We start from the raw sequence: 14,458 nt of genomic DNA, 5'->3' as shown, positions 1-14,458 counted from the left end.
CGTCTCGTCACCAGTGTCGGGGTCCCGCTCCGCAGCGGTTAAGCCCCGTCTATGGTCCCCTTGTCCCCCCTGTGAGCAAGGGTGTGTATCTTTGCCGCACTCTGTGCTGACAGCTCCTCGTATCCAGTGTTGCCTTCCGTGCCGTGCCCGCCTAGGCTTGGCTGCGGGACAGCCGTAGCTCCCTCGTGAGGCGGTGCGGCCCTCTTGTACAGGAGTCGCTTGAGGTTGGAGATACCAAAACCGGAGCCACAAACGCACTGTGGTGTTTGATGAAGAAATTAACAGACAACGGGAGTAACAGTAAGCAGGTCCTTCAGGTGCTACCTCCTGTTAATTAAGTGTTTCCGTTCAGAGGGGACCGGTGTTCGGCAGGAAAGGGCAGCAGGAGGAAGGGTAGTAGGGTGGTTGGAGGGGAGGGCTGCTGCATCTCCTTAGGGAGGAAAATCCAGCAAAATTTAGTGTTTGCCTTTGGGGTTTTCCTTCTGAATAGTACAAGTTTGCTTAGAAACCAACAGTTCTTCCCCTCCCCCCAATAAAACATAAAATTTTCATAGGTTAAAAAAAAAGAACCAAAAAGTATAGCCGATTTTTTTTTTTTCCCTTATTCTTGGAATAAATTCGTTATTGCAGTGCTTTGTGGCTCAACTCCAGCTGACTTGCACAATGATTCAAATGAATTTCTTTTAGATAAGCACATGGGTACATCTTGGCAGAGGTGATCATAGTGCAGGATCTAATCATGCCTTGCTTATTTTGCTCTTGGCATAGAGTCCCAGGGACCACTGTCTTATTAGCATAGTGGGTATGGAGGTGTATTATCAGCAAGCTTTGAATGACCCCTTCACAGGTAGGGAAGAAGAGAGTTGGCTAGCTTAACTTGTTTGTTCTCTGAAATTTCTGTTACATCTTGATCTTGTGTGATGGGACCTTGATATTTGAGCATCCTAATATCACTGATACTAAGTTGATTTAAATTGATAAAATGTTCTTTTAATAATTCTAGTGAGAACTAGGGAGTGTTTAGTTTGTTTGTTTTTACCGCTTTTTGTTTTTCCTCCTTTTTCTGAAGCTGGAAAATAAAACAAAAGGGAAACTTCAAAAGCAGATTTGTCAAGTTGTTCTGGATCATTTTGAGAAGCAGTACACAATGGAACTGGGTGATACATGGACCAGTGTCAGGTCTGTTGTTTTGGGGAGATGGGGAAGGGAGAAGAGATGTTCTGTTATTTCTTAAGTGCTTCATAAAATAGCTTTGAAAAGAGTCATGGACTGTAACACTTGCTTCAGTTAGTTTTCAGTTTAGACCTAGTGTAAAAGTGTTAAATAACAGAGGACTGAAACTTGGATTTTTTCAGTTTTTTCCTTGACATGATTCTTTTGGACATGATGAAGTTTCTGTTCTCCTTTATGCATATGCACTGCAAGGAGACTGCCATCTTATGTGTTTGTTGACTGTTTTGTAAAAACGTGGTCCAAAAAGCATCCCTTTATACTTAACAGCTGCTGTTAGGGGTTTTTTTTCCTACAGCTTTATATTATCTTGAGAGATAGGGGGGTGGCTTGGAACACCTTCTTGGGACAAAGAAGTTAGGAGAGAAGTACATCCCCTGATTTGTTTCCTTAGAAGAAATTGGATGTTTACAACATGTACAGAAAAGGCTATAACTTAATATGAGCCTTGATCACACAGCTGCTAAAGAACTGGTTGTGGTATTGAGAGAAGACATCTTCCCTTCCCTGCTAGCTGGTGGTTGTCACTCGTAGGAAAGCCAGCAGAAGAGCCCTTCTGGAGAAGTTCACTGCTTAGCTTATATACTTTTCAACAGGAATTTGAACAAAAGCAGTTGACTTTGACCTAAAGTGCATGAGGAGTGCTCCCATGATCAGTGCCATGTTACTTTGAAGGGAAAAGCATCTTATGTGATCAGAGTCTTAGAAACCATGTGATTCCTCTGAGTAACCTGTTTGGATTAAAAAGTAGTTTAAAGTGTCTCCATTGTTTAAAAAAAAAAAAAAAGCATAGATGTCTAGCATTAGTTTAAGTGAATCAACTTAAAAACACTTTTAGGTTGGATCAATGCATATTTCTCTTCTAGGCAGTGAATATTCCTGAGGAGTATTTTTTGAGGCTAAATGAAAAAATACTGAAAGAAATTCAAATAGAAAATGGGGGAAATCCATGTAAGAAAGGTCTGAAAAAGTGAACTGAAATACGAACAAGTGTGTTCCTACCATATAGGCACTGCTGTTTTTATTGTCTTCCAGGAATATCTATTGGATTAAGTTTTTCTGGCCCAATGTTTGCAGAACATAAAAGGAAATTTAGAAAAGAACACTTGTAAAAACTGCATTTTACAGTGTTGGCTGGAATAACCATTGCAAAGCCAATGTGATTCTTTTTGTTGTGATATTTCAACTAATACTACAGTTCTTTGTCCCTAGGGAAGTACTTTATAGTGAGAAAGAGCATTATGCTTCATAATTTATAACTTCTACAGTCATTTGTTAAAGAATTGGGAAAAATAGAGGACATCATGTTTCAGAAGAAGTTAGTGTTTTAAATGCAATAATTAGAGAAAACGGTGGCTTGATTTCCTATTAAAAGTATTTTCCTGCATACTTTTCTTAATCGTATCTAATCAAAATGATTCCTTTTTGATTGTACCAGAATCATCCAATGGTGAGATTGTTACCCTTATGTACGAAAAGGCTTCTTACACTATGGAAAGCTCATTTTGTTTGCCGAGTTATTAAATAGTTTTTCCTTTTTTCCATCTAGAGATGTACTCACATACCCATTGTGCTGGCAGTACGCCGTCCTGCTTAACAAGTTCAGCCAGTCTGCTGAACTGGAGAACACCTTGCATGTGAAGGGATATCATCCTGCCTTTCAAGGGCCTTTGCCCTATCTTCCAGCATCATTGAAGTGTTACATCAGGAGAACTCCTGGGAGATTCCCTGCACAAAAGCACCAGGCTGGTAAACTGAAAGAGTATTATCTGCTGAATGCTGCTTCGCTGTTGCCAGTGCTGGCGTTAGAAGTGAAAGATGGGGAAGACGTTTTGGATCTCTGTGCTGCACCAGGGGGTAAATCAGTAGCCGTACTGCAGTGTGCCTATCCAGGTAATGTATTGAGGTGCTGTTAGAAGCTGATACCTGGCTCTGTGCCTGGACTATTTCAGTTGTGCCTGTGTTCTGTACAAGATTTGGATTGGGGGCAAAAAACCAAACAACAATTTATATTCCAAGTAGTTCCATGCTCTTTAGGAAGATTTTTATAAAGTCTGTTTATCTAAAAGAGGATAAAAAATGCAGTGGTTATTTAAATATAGGTTACTGCAGACTGACAGACAAAAGTGGAGTAGCTCTATGTTTTTCTTCCTCCACTGGTTCCCTTATTGTTACCTCCCAAGAAGTTACTTAAAATCACGTAGATTTGTTGCACAGGGAGGTAAGTAATCTGCAACCTTAGAATACTTCTACTTCTTTTTACTTTTTTCTTTTCCTCTGCTACCTCTCTCGCCAGTGCTGTGCAAATAGTATAAGTAAATTTAAGTGTACTGATGTAAAACAGAGCATAACAAATTAAATGTGCAAGATCTAGGCAGAGAGAGAAAGCTTATGATGAGGAATTGGTCTGTATCAGTATTTAATAAGCTCTGTGTCTCAATCCACCTAGGTGTTGCAGAAGGGCACTGAGATAATCACAGTGTTTAGAAGACAACAGCAAGCAGCAGCTCAGGTCTTCCAGGCTGGGGAGTTAAAGCAAGCTGTGATTGCTCTTTCCAAGTTTATATGTAGTCTTGGGTAGTAATTGTCTCAAAATGTTCACGGTACCTTATGACAGACCAGTACTATAACTACCTGCACCTGTTGATTACAGCTGGTTCTCCCTCCCTCTTCTAGAGGAATGAGGTGATGCTGGTGAGGTAAATTAAATACGGACTGCTGTTTCAAAAAGTTTGAAAAAATCCATTTTTCTCCCATTTCTGCTTCTGAAGATCCCATATTGTTGCTGAGGATGTAAGATGTAAGGAAGTTGATTCGTAATACACCTCAGTGAATGCTAAGATGTACCGTATTGTGTGTGGCAAACATGGTGTAGGACAACCTGTGGAGACATGAAAATAGAAATTTTACTAAATTAGAAAACAGGACTAAGAGGAAGAAATACCATGTTCTGTTTCTGGTCTGGGTACAAGCAACAGCAGTGTTTCTTCTGAAGGGGTAACTACTCTGGCTGCATTGTTAAAAGTAAGTGCAACCAAAAGGCTTTTGTTAAAACACTTCTAGCTTAAATTTCAAATAAATAAGGGGTTGGACTGCTCGGCTTAGGATACACAAAACTGATGTTTTATTTATTTAAAAGGCAATTAATTAATTAATAAGGGGCATGTACCTCATTTAGACAATGGCTTAAGGAGCCCAGAAAGGCACCCACTTAGCACTGGTCTTTGCATATGGATCATGTTTAAAGTTTGTTTTACTGTGGAAGTCTATTGCTACAGTAAGTATTTGCTAGTAAATATTTATGGATTGCACTGTAGGAGCATGTTGAAATTTACTTGGGTTTATAAAAATTCAGCAGTGTTATAAAATGTGCAATAACATACGCACATAAGGTATAAACTTTATGGCAGTCATGGCAAAGCAGCAGAACTTCTGAAATTGGTGTAACTTTATATTTGTAAAAAAGCAAAACAGAAAAAACATAAATACTTATTTTAGGGTGTTTACTTCATTTTTTTAATCTTCTAAGGTCAGTTTCACTGTAACGAATATGATGATTTGAGGTCAAGATGGTTGAAACAAACAATAGAATCCTTCATCCCGGATCCTTTGATTAACTTAATAATGGTCTCTAAGCTGGATGGTAGGCAGATTGGAGATCTCAAGCCTGAATTATATGACAAGGTAACGTTACTACTGACTAGCAAATGACATTTCTGCATTCTTCTTCTTCTTATGCTGCTCTCTTTTTAATTTTCTTTTTTTTTCTGGCCCCCACAAAAATATCTGACCTATCAAGGGGAACCAAGGTCCTGTACAGGATTTGCAGAGCCTCAGGAATCACTTTATGAAATCTGTTGTGCATTTATTCATGTGTTAGATGATATTGCCCATTTAGCCTTGGTAGTAAATTCTGAAGACCTTGTAGCTGTGTTCTTTGCATGATGTGTAATTAGGAAGGGGGGAACAAGTGAGAGCTATTCAGATAGAGGGTACTTCTGGAGAAGTAATTTCTTACCTCCACCCCCATGCCCTCCTCGATAACTTCATAAAAACGTCTCAAAATAGTAATTAGATCATTTCTGCCCCTAAAATGGAAAATAAAAAGGGTGTTCTAAGTGTTTGCAAAAGTAAGTTGAGTAGATTTTTGGCACACAGTGTTCAGAAAATGAGTATCTTTATTGTGAATTGTCTTACTTGCTCTTATTTATTGTATAGGTACTGGTTGATGCTCCTTGCTCAAATGACAGAAGTTGGCTATTCTCTTCTGATATTCAGCAAGCCACGCTTAGGCTAATACAAAGGAAGGAGTTACCATTTCTACAATTCCAGCTGCTAAGGTGAGAAGTGCAAAGGAAAGCTATTAAAGGAGCTTTTCATAATTATTAAAAATTACATGGAGGCAAGATTTGTCATGTTTAAATAACCAAAACCAGGTTTCACCATGTAAAAAGAATGTGAAGAATAAGTTGTTGCAATGCTGTTTAGAATAAACAGTTGATCTAGGTTAATGTGAATATGGAAATTTATATAAGCAGTGAGGCCTAGGTCCTCTAGTACCATACTGCTGTACAGTCCTCTTAACTCGCTTATTCACATATATGTCCATTTTCAGGTGACTCAGAACAGTCTTGTACCATATCAAAATATTTTTGGTGGACACAGCTAAAATGGTTTCAGATATATTCCTCAGCTGAAGCAAAAACACACATATAATTTTTAATAGTGTTTTTTTAACTATCTGTGAAAGTAAGGTATAAACCTGCCAAGCTGGGCGTTCTTCCCCAAACTCCTTTTGTTGTTGTTGTTCTTTCACAGAATTATCCCTTACGTTTCTTTGTTACTGTCTTTTTGGTAACCAAGCTGTAAGTCAGGACTGGTTACCAACCGTCACTTAGGTCATTAGTTAATGCTGCGTCAGAATTTGTTTTCTGTGCTGTTTATATGAAGAGATTGAGTCCACTATTGCACATTCTTACATGCTGCTTGAATTTAATACCCATTTGACTATTTGTAGCACAGAAAGACTACTGATCATAATTGATAGGGTATAAAAGTAAAAGAATGTGAGGTTTGGTGGGGGAGGAAGGATTGTTTATTTATTTTTCAAGAACATCCACCCAATAATCCAAATCAAGGTTGTCATGTATTACACTTTTTAGTGATACCAGCCATTGGCTAGCATTTGTGAAGCATTTCAAGCTCTACAATTTTTCTTGCTGGGCAAAAAAAAAAAGTGACTTCCCAATAATACCTTCTAGACTTGAGTGGGTTTTTTTCAAAGTAACAGTCATACCTGAAGTCCATCTGTCAAAACAAACTGAGGGAAAAATAACATATTATAAAAAAGAGAAAGAAAGTTTTTATGGAAAGTTCCCATTGCAGCAGTTCAAGATAGTTTTGCATGACTTCCAGTTGAAAAAGGCCTAGCAGAAGCCCATGATTTATAACAGAAATATGAGTATGTTATTGCAGTAATGCATCATGTCACCCATTTCCTTTGAAGAAATCAATCACATTTAAAACACTGACCTGTTTCAGTTTTCCCTTTTCAATATTTGACACACAAAATCCAATTTGTGAACCCCTACCAAAAGAAAGCATATATCATGCAGAGGAATTTTGAGAATTTGCATAAATCACTCCAGATTGTAATCCTGAAGTGAAGAACTCATGACAGCAGGAACCTTGTTTTTTTAAAAAAGGAGACATTCCTGTCAGCCCAAATCGGGTTTAATTGAATTATTCCTAAATTAAGAAGAGAACTTTGCTTCTGTTGAAAGTATACTTTACTATAGCAACAACAATAAGAATTAGATTTGTAAGGACAAAATACTTTCGATATGTAAATTGAAGTAAAAGGATGGTAATTTCAATTTCATTGCTCAACATAGGTCTGAGTAGTTCTGTAGATTGACCAACCTATTGTTATGTGCACTGGAATTTTTTTTGTCTTTTAAAAGATTTTGGAGCATATGAAATAAATGGTTAGGTTCAAGAGTTAGAGATTACAAGCATTATTGGGTAGAATATTTGACATATACTTAGTAAATGGTATAGCTGTCCACTGTATTTTTATTGTTCCTTTTATCCGATCACTTTAGAATGAATTTCCAATACTAAAGACATCTCGGATCCTGTGTGAAAGGGGAAAAGGAAATACTAAATGATTCATGCAAGTGCATTAGAAGTTTGGTGAAACTAAAATTGTGGAATGCTACCCTATTCAAGCCTTTGGTTTATGGCTAGGGTGCATAATTATAAATAAAAAATTGAGTTTGAATCCCGTCTCTGATACTTCCAGTAATATTCAGGAAGGCTGAACCTACATTAATCCAGCTGTATTGCATCTTAGATGAGTCAGCTCATGTAGATGTACCTCTGGTTTACCTATTAAGATTACCTAGTGCTTTATGCTCATGGGTGTTTCTTACCTTGGTTTCTGTATCTGTAGAACAAAAACAAGTATTAAGCTGGATCCCAGAAACTTTGTTGAGAGTAGTGTAAGAAATATTGTGTGATTTGAAGATGAAGCTTAAAGTACAAGGACCAAGGACCAAGCATTATTTTAGTTTAGTGGTAGTATTAAGTATAAGGTCATCTTGTGTGCTTTTTTTTTTCTTCTTTTTTTTTTCCTAGCAGATCTGCTTAGGGGGGAAGCTGGGGACATCAGAGAGGGAGTGAAGGAAAGAAAAGTATTTTTTGCAGTACAGTGTAATTTATTAAGTAATAGAGGCTTCAGAGAATGAAGATCTGGAAGAAGTGTTGAAACTGATGCAACAATCTTCCTACTCCAGTCTGAATAAAATGTGAAATGTAAATAAGTGGTATAAATGCTGAACAGCAAATTTTATAAGCAGTGAGGGCACCACTGATTTGAAGGAAATTGAGACTGTAATGATTGTTAATACCAAAACCAAAGCAACCCCTGCTGAGTGCTATAATCCAAGAACACACTGCAAATCTTGTTATTATTTGGAGTGTTCATGCAGAAAACAAATTGCAAAGTAAGGAAGGAATGTTCATTTCCTGATACTGAATGCTAGCACAAAATGCGGTGGTTCTCGTAAGTGAATTTACCAATGTTATCAGTTCTCAGAGAGAAATTAAATTTTGGGTTAAGCTCGAGTGCATAATAACTTAATGGTGAAACTGTTACGGATGTGGTAATTATTCCTAGACCAGTTACTGCAGCTGAAAGAAACTGTGTTAGGGTTCAGCTGAAAATAAATCCAACAGGATACTATTTAGAAAATGCAGCAAAGACATTCAGACTACTGTAACTCTTCTATAGACAACATCTCTCAGTAATTAAACAGCTCTAATTGGTGTTTAATAGAGTTCTGGTCCACAGGAGCTCAGACTAACTTTAAAAGATACATATTGGCTGACCTTCCTTTTTCAACTCTTTTTCTCCCAAGTAGTTGGCTACAAGGGAGATTATTTTGAATACCTAAGACATGCACACACAAAGTTAAGAGATTTGGGGGAATTCAGAGAAGTCTGAAGTGTGCTTTGGATTACTGGTGGCAAAATAAGCCGTTCAAAATGCTCATTTTCCTAGGTGATCTCTTTCAAGTTGTATGTATTCTCATTTTTAAGAACTCAGGATGAAGCATTAAACTTGCCTTGAGAAATCCAGAAGACCCTTTATTCTTCCCAGTTAATGAAATGTTTCAATCCCTATTTTGCTTATAAATATGATTTTTAAGGAACTGTGTCTGGTTCTGTATAACATACATATCTCCTCGTACTAACCCTATGCAAGTGGAGTGCAGTAGTGAGATAAAATGAGTGTTTCTGTACAAAGAACTTTTTTGCTTTGGATATCAATCATAACATGGTATTTGAAATTGCTGATCTTTTTCAAGAAAAGGTTACCAGAAGCTTTGAGGGTTTTGGTTTTTTTTTTTTTTTTTCCTTTCTCATTGAATAGTTTGGGAGGTAGGGGGGTTATGCAAGTCCTTTTACTTGGAAGGAAAAATAAAAAAACCTCAACCCAAATATTCTGAACCGATTTTTCTGAATTAAAGGGTACTTAAACCATTAGTTAATGTCATATGTAAGTAACCAGGTGTTGTCCAAGTGGCTTCATAAAGCTTTTGATCTGTGTTTGTCTTGCTGCTTCAGTCTCAGAGCAGAGACTGCTGAACATGCAGCCACTTTGTATGGTGGTTTACCAATCTACACACATGGGAAGTAAAATGAGATTGACATTTTCCCTTAAGTCATCGGGTAGAATTGGCAATCTAAGTCTCTAAAGGCTCATCTACATGCTACAGGACCCGCTTTATTTTCTCCTGTTCAGACCTTTGAAAATATATCTTGCTTAGAATAAATGTTAAAACTTCTGGTGAAAACGTAGGACACAAATACAACAAACCTTAAGTTACAAGCTGCTCTGTTTTCTTTGGTATGTGAAAATTAGTGACATGGTTTTATAGAATACATATAGTCTTAGATTTATTTGTTGAAAAAGAGTCTTTTTCACATAGTGCATAGTAAGTACTGTGATTTACTGGAAAAATCCTGATGCTCCTCCTCCTGCATTCAGTGTCACCTCTGTGTTTTCACTGAAATGTAGAGTTTTCCACATGTACCTAGAAGAGGAATTGTGTGCTCTTAGTTGTGGGGGTTTTTTGTTGTTGTAGAATGAAGGCAAAAATTGCTTTTTATAAATATACCATCATATATTTAGCATATGGTACCACTCTACCATTTCTGCTTTGATTAAGACAAAAGCCTTTATAGCACATGGGCATGTAATGATGTAGTAAAAAGGAAGATACTCGCAATCAGCTAGTTGTCCTGTCCAGGCAGAGTGATTCAGTTTTGTTTGTGATTTGCTACTGATGAAAAAAATCTCAGCCTTTAATGTTCTTTGCAAAGGCAAGGAGAGCCAGTGACTTGAGCCTTAAAAAGATTTACCATTGTAGAAGTTGCTTGAGTTTTAGTGTCAGGCATTAAAAGGATGGCAAGGCTGAATGTCGTGGGGGAAGGAGAAGCACAAGGGAGTCCCTTAACAAACACGGCAGCCATCTTGTGCCACAGATTTCCATGTCAGAGCGTGCTGGACTCCTGCACAGGAGCTCCCTGGGTGCATTTCAGGGGCATTCTGGAGTGACCTGAGGGAATTCTGAACCACGGTACTGGAGAGGGAGAGGTGAGCTGAGGAAGTGAAGTGGATGCCATTTTCTGTGGAGAAGGGATAGAAAGCACATAGGAAAGGCGGGAAAACCACACTGAAGATTGCTTCTCCACACTGGTTTTCAGCTCTTTCCCTTTTTTCCTCTTGCTCTTTTGTAGCGGACCATTTAATCCACTCATCCATAACCGTCTGGTCAACTAGCTCCACTGGGAATTTTTTAGAATTGCAGCTGTTGGACCAACAAATCCTCTGTGGGTTGTGTGGATGATTCCTTCTTTAACCATTTTCCATCTTGGAAAAGCTGAATAGTTTATATAGACTGCTGGCCCCAGGCTCCAAATGAGCGTTCTGTTTGGGGTGTCTTGCTGCGCAACTGTGTTCGCTCTCTGTGCTTCCTTGTCCCTCTGGATGAAAACAGTTAGATAGCTGCTGACTGGACAGGGAGCCTTTGGTTTTTGTTCTAATTTTGTATGCTTAAATGTGGCATGTTTATGCTGTGTCATTCCCCAAACACTGTTGGCTTTATTGCTGGAGGTATGAGTCATTTTACTGAGTTTTTTAGACTCATGGGTGGTTTGAATTTCTTCACAAAGAGTGAGTGCTGTGGCCATTGTCGTGGCTCCATTTTGTCTTCCCTCAGAGATGTTACAATAAATAGTTTCTGATTTTAAGTACTGCCTACTTCCTTAAGCCTTTGGCAGTGCCCTGTGAGTAACTTACGGATCAAGTCTTTTATGATATGTTGCAAACCAAAGTTTACTGAATTAATAAATAAATGCACGAATAAACAAATAAGCTACCCAGCAGCTAGGTAGCTGTTTTGGGATCACAGATCTAAATTCAGACACAAATTTTGCTTTAATTTCACCTTCAGTCCTTTCTATGCATACTTGTGGTTCATAAGCTGTAATGAAAAACGTTAAAGTTGTTGGCAAAGTCTGTAGTGGGCTTCAAAAGTCTTTTCTTCTCCCTTCTGTAGCTGAGAAGGTTCTGCTTGGGCTATATATGTTTTTCTTGTAAATAATAAGTTTAAGTTGGGAGGAGGGATGGACCTCTGAGAGCATATAAGGTAAGAAGGTAATTCTGGGATGACTAAAACAACGGAAGGATTGAAGGTTTGCCTCAGCAGGAGAGGTGGACTACCTCTGGCTGCTGGAGGCTAGCCAGCTAGAAACAGCCTTGCTAGTGATACTGAGCATGCGGAAGCCCAGCATGTGAGTGTGCAAGGCAGCTGCAATGTTGAGAGTGGAAGCAAAGTTCTTGAACATTGCGTTGGCACTTCTTAAATCTGAGAATGGGAAATAAACTAATCTGCTACCATTACAAGAGCACTGCAGTTCTGGTATTGCAAAGGATATCTCATAGCCCTGTGTTAACAGGATGAGTGTTTCAGAACTCACCACGCATTAGAGGAGAAAGCTCAGTAACGTTGAACTGAAGGTTCAGTCTTTGCTTTAGAGGAGTTTAAGATCATTTGCTGTAGAAATGTTATTTATCAGAATTTTTGGGGCAAATTTTGGCTAGAGCAGAACAGGGTGGGTTTTTTGGGTTTGTGGTGTTTGGTTTTGGGGTTTTTATTGGTGGCTGTGTCTGCTTTTATTTATAGTTCAATCTAATGCTGAAAAAAATTGGTTCACTTCATGTTTCTCCTGTTGCTACCGTGTTATTCTGAACTGCAATGTCTCTCCATAATAGCAAAGCTTACTTGGAGAGGAGCAGAGGGAGTACATGCTTGGAATATGGAGAGAATACTCTGTCTCCTGTGCGCCTCTATCACTGCCCATCACAAAGTATTAAAAAATTGGTATTTTGACACAGGAGGAATTTACTCATTGTTTTGACTTGGTTTGGAGGGAAAAAAAAAGCAAAACCTTTAACATGCAGACCATATTCCCACAATGTATCTGGACTCTTGCAAGAGGAAGAAGAAATGTGTGTTATCTTTAGTCAATAAAAAGAACAGGATTGAGGATAAGAGCAAATGCATCTTGAGATGCTTTGTTTCTTGAATAGCTTATAAAAGGGTTGGCAGTTTTTATTCTGATCAGACATTATCTTGCATATTGAGCAGAAATACATCCCAGTTGCCAAAAGATGGCACTGTTGAAGTGTTGTATTATTTTAAAATTGCCCTAAAACATATGTAATCTTTTTACTTTAATACTGAAAATGGTTGAATGATTAACATAATTAATGCTGACCCTTCCAATGGTACGCAACGTAAATCCAAGCACAGAAGGAGTAGGCTGGACATGCAGGTGCTACCTATAGTATGAAATATATATTTATCGTCTGGCTATTTTTAAAAGGATGTTTGAGATACCAAGATTTTTAGAATGAACAAAATGTCAGCCTATCATGTTTAATTTTCTGTAAGTGTGAAAACTCCTCTTTTTGGGTTCTGGCTAACTACGTTTTAGTTGTGTGTAAGAGGGTAGGTTTTTTTAGAGCTGTCACATGGCTCTAGAGTGGTCTTTTTTGCCTGAGGTATCAAATAATAATACTGCTCTGTTTTCCCTAATTTATTCTTAGCATCTTCTCCATTGTTAGCTTTAAAGAAATCTTGAGAAATAAACTAAATAAAACTACTTTAAAATAATATCTCTCTTTTAAAAATCTTATCCAGTACTCCTGTAATACAAGGGGTTAGGATAGATTACTCTAATGCATTTTCTGTACCTCTGACGTGCCATTGAACCTGTATCCAAAGACACACCCTAAAATCTAAAAGTAAATCTAAAATCTAAATCTAAAGTATTGCTAATACTTTTTTTTTAAAAAAAAAAACTCATTTAAAATGAGGAGGGGAGCTATCTACATGTGTTAAATTGTTTTAGTGTACTTCCTGAATGGGATGGACATCAACCACCCTTTCATTTAGATTACAGATTTGTCTTGCGCTTATGTGCTGGAAAGATTTAAGTGTGGATTTGGCGGCTATAAAGTGATAATGTCAGTAGTTTAAAGCAAGTGTGGAGAAGCATCAGGCAAGTTTCTTCAGAATGGTGTGCCAGATGTGCCACTCTATCCTGCAGTTTTCCAGCTATTGTAATTCCTAGCTATTGATGATTTGAAGATACCATTAAAATTTTGGACTATTTGATATCACTAAAGTCTCCTAAATTGTGATATGCTGATATGTACTAAAGTTGTGTTCAGAACCCCAGAAAAGAGCTGACTTTTTTTTTCTTCAGTTTAGCATGTATCTCGTCTTGTAACAAATGTGCAATAGTACCTGCAGTTCTTTAATGTAATTACTTCTTTTGCCTATTGTTTTATGTCGTCTTCTAGAAGAACTAACCTTGGAGAACTTGTATACAGGCCTTACATGGTAAATAGAGCATGTTAATGGATTGTTGTGCATTTCACCAATCTTAGTCTTTTCTGCTATGCCTTCACTATCTTACTAAATAAGCTTGTCGTGGTTTAATCTGGCAAGCAGCCAAAAACCACGCCAAAAACCACCCAGCCGCTCGCTCACTCCCCCCACCCCAGTGGGTTGGGGAGAGAATCGGAAGGGTAAGAGTGAGAAAAATTCGTGGGTTGAGATAAAGACAGTTTAATAGAACAGAAAAGGAAAAATAATAATGATAATGATAGAATATACAAAATGAGCGATGCACAATGCAATTGCTCACCACCCGTGCTGACCGATAACCAAGTAGCGGTCACTACTTCCTGGATCACACCTACCATTCATATACTGAGCATGACGTCACATGGTATGGAATACCCCGCTGGCCAGCTGGGCTGGCTGTCCTGATTATGTTCCCTCCCATCTTGTGTACCTAGCTCAGTCAGTAGGCATGGGAGCTGACCTTGGACTAGGAGGGTACTTAGCAACAACTGAAAACATCAGTGTGTTATCAACATTCTCCTCATACTAAATCCAAAACACAGCACTAGGAAGAAATTTAACCCTATCCCAGCCGAAACCAGGACAAAGCTAAAACAATAACCTCACACTTGTGCAGTGGTGTAATATGATAGCATGCAACATAGAAACTTGAGTTACACATGTCAGCTGCCGACAGTGGTGCTTCTTCTTTAGGGTCTTGATTGCAAGTACTAAGGGGTTGT

The 14,458-nt window shown here is 38.2% G+C and overlaps 1 protein-coding gene across 1 annotated transcript in view; it reads left to right on the top strand.

The window, feature by feature from the left end:
• Positions 1 to 1,069: 1,069 nt before the first annotated feature.
• The window catches only part of NSUN3 (NOP2/Sun domain family, member 3), a gene marked incomplete at its 5' end in the record, with an annotated part of 18,154 nt that continues 4,765 nt past the window's right edge, over positions 1,070 to 14,458 (top strand). Inside the window, 4 exons of the mRNA XM_009579114.1 lie at positions 1,070 to 1,179; positions 2,780 to 3,123; positions 4,760 to 4,914; positions 5,449 to 5,570. Coding sequence (XP_009577409.1) covers positions 1,070 to 1,179; positions 2,780 to 3,123; positions 4,760 to 4,914; positions 5,449 to 5,570 — 731 coding nt within the window. The remainder of the gene's footprint in view (positions 1,180 to 2,779; positions 3,124 to 4,759; positions 4,915 to 5,448; positions 5,571 to 14,458) is intronic.

This window comes from Fulmarus glacialis, unplaced genomic scaffold (genome assembly GCF_000690835.1).
Source record: "Fulmarus glacialis isolate BGI_N327 unplaced genomic scaffold, ASM69083v1 scaffold456, whole genome shotgun sequence".
Taxonomy (NCBI): Eukaryota; Metazoa; Chordata; class Aves; order Procellariiformes; family Procellariidae; genus Fulmarus; species Fulmarus glacialis.
This window is presented reverse-complemented; position numbering and strand designations above follow the sequence as displayed.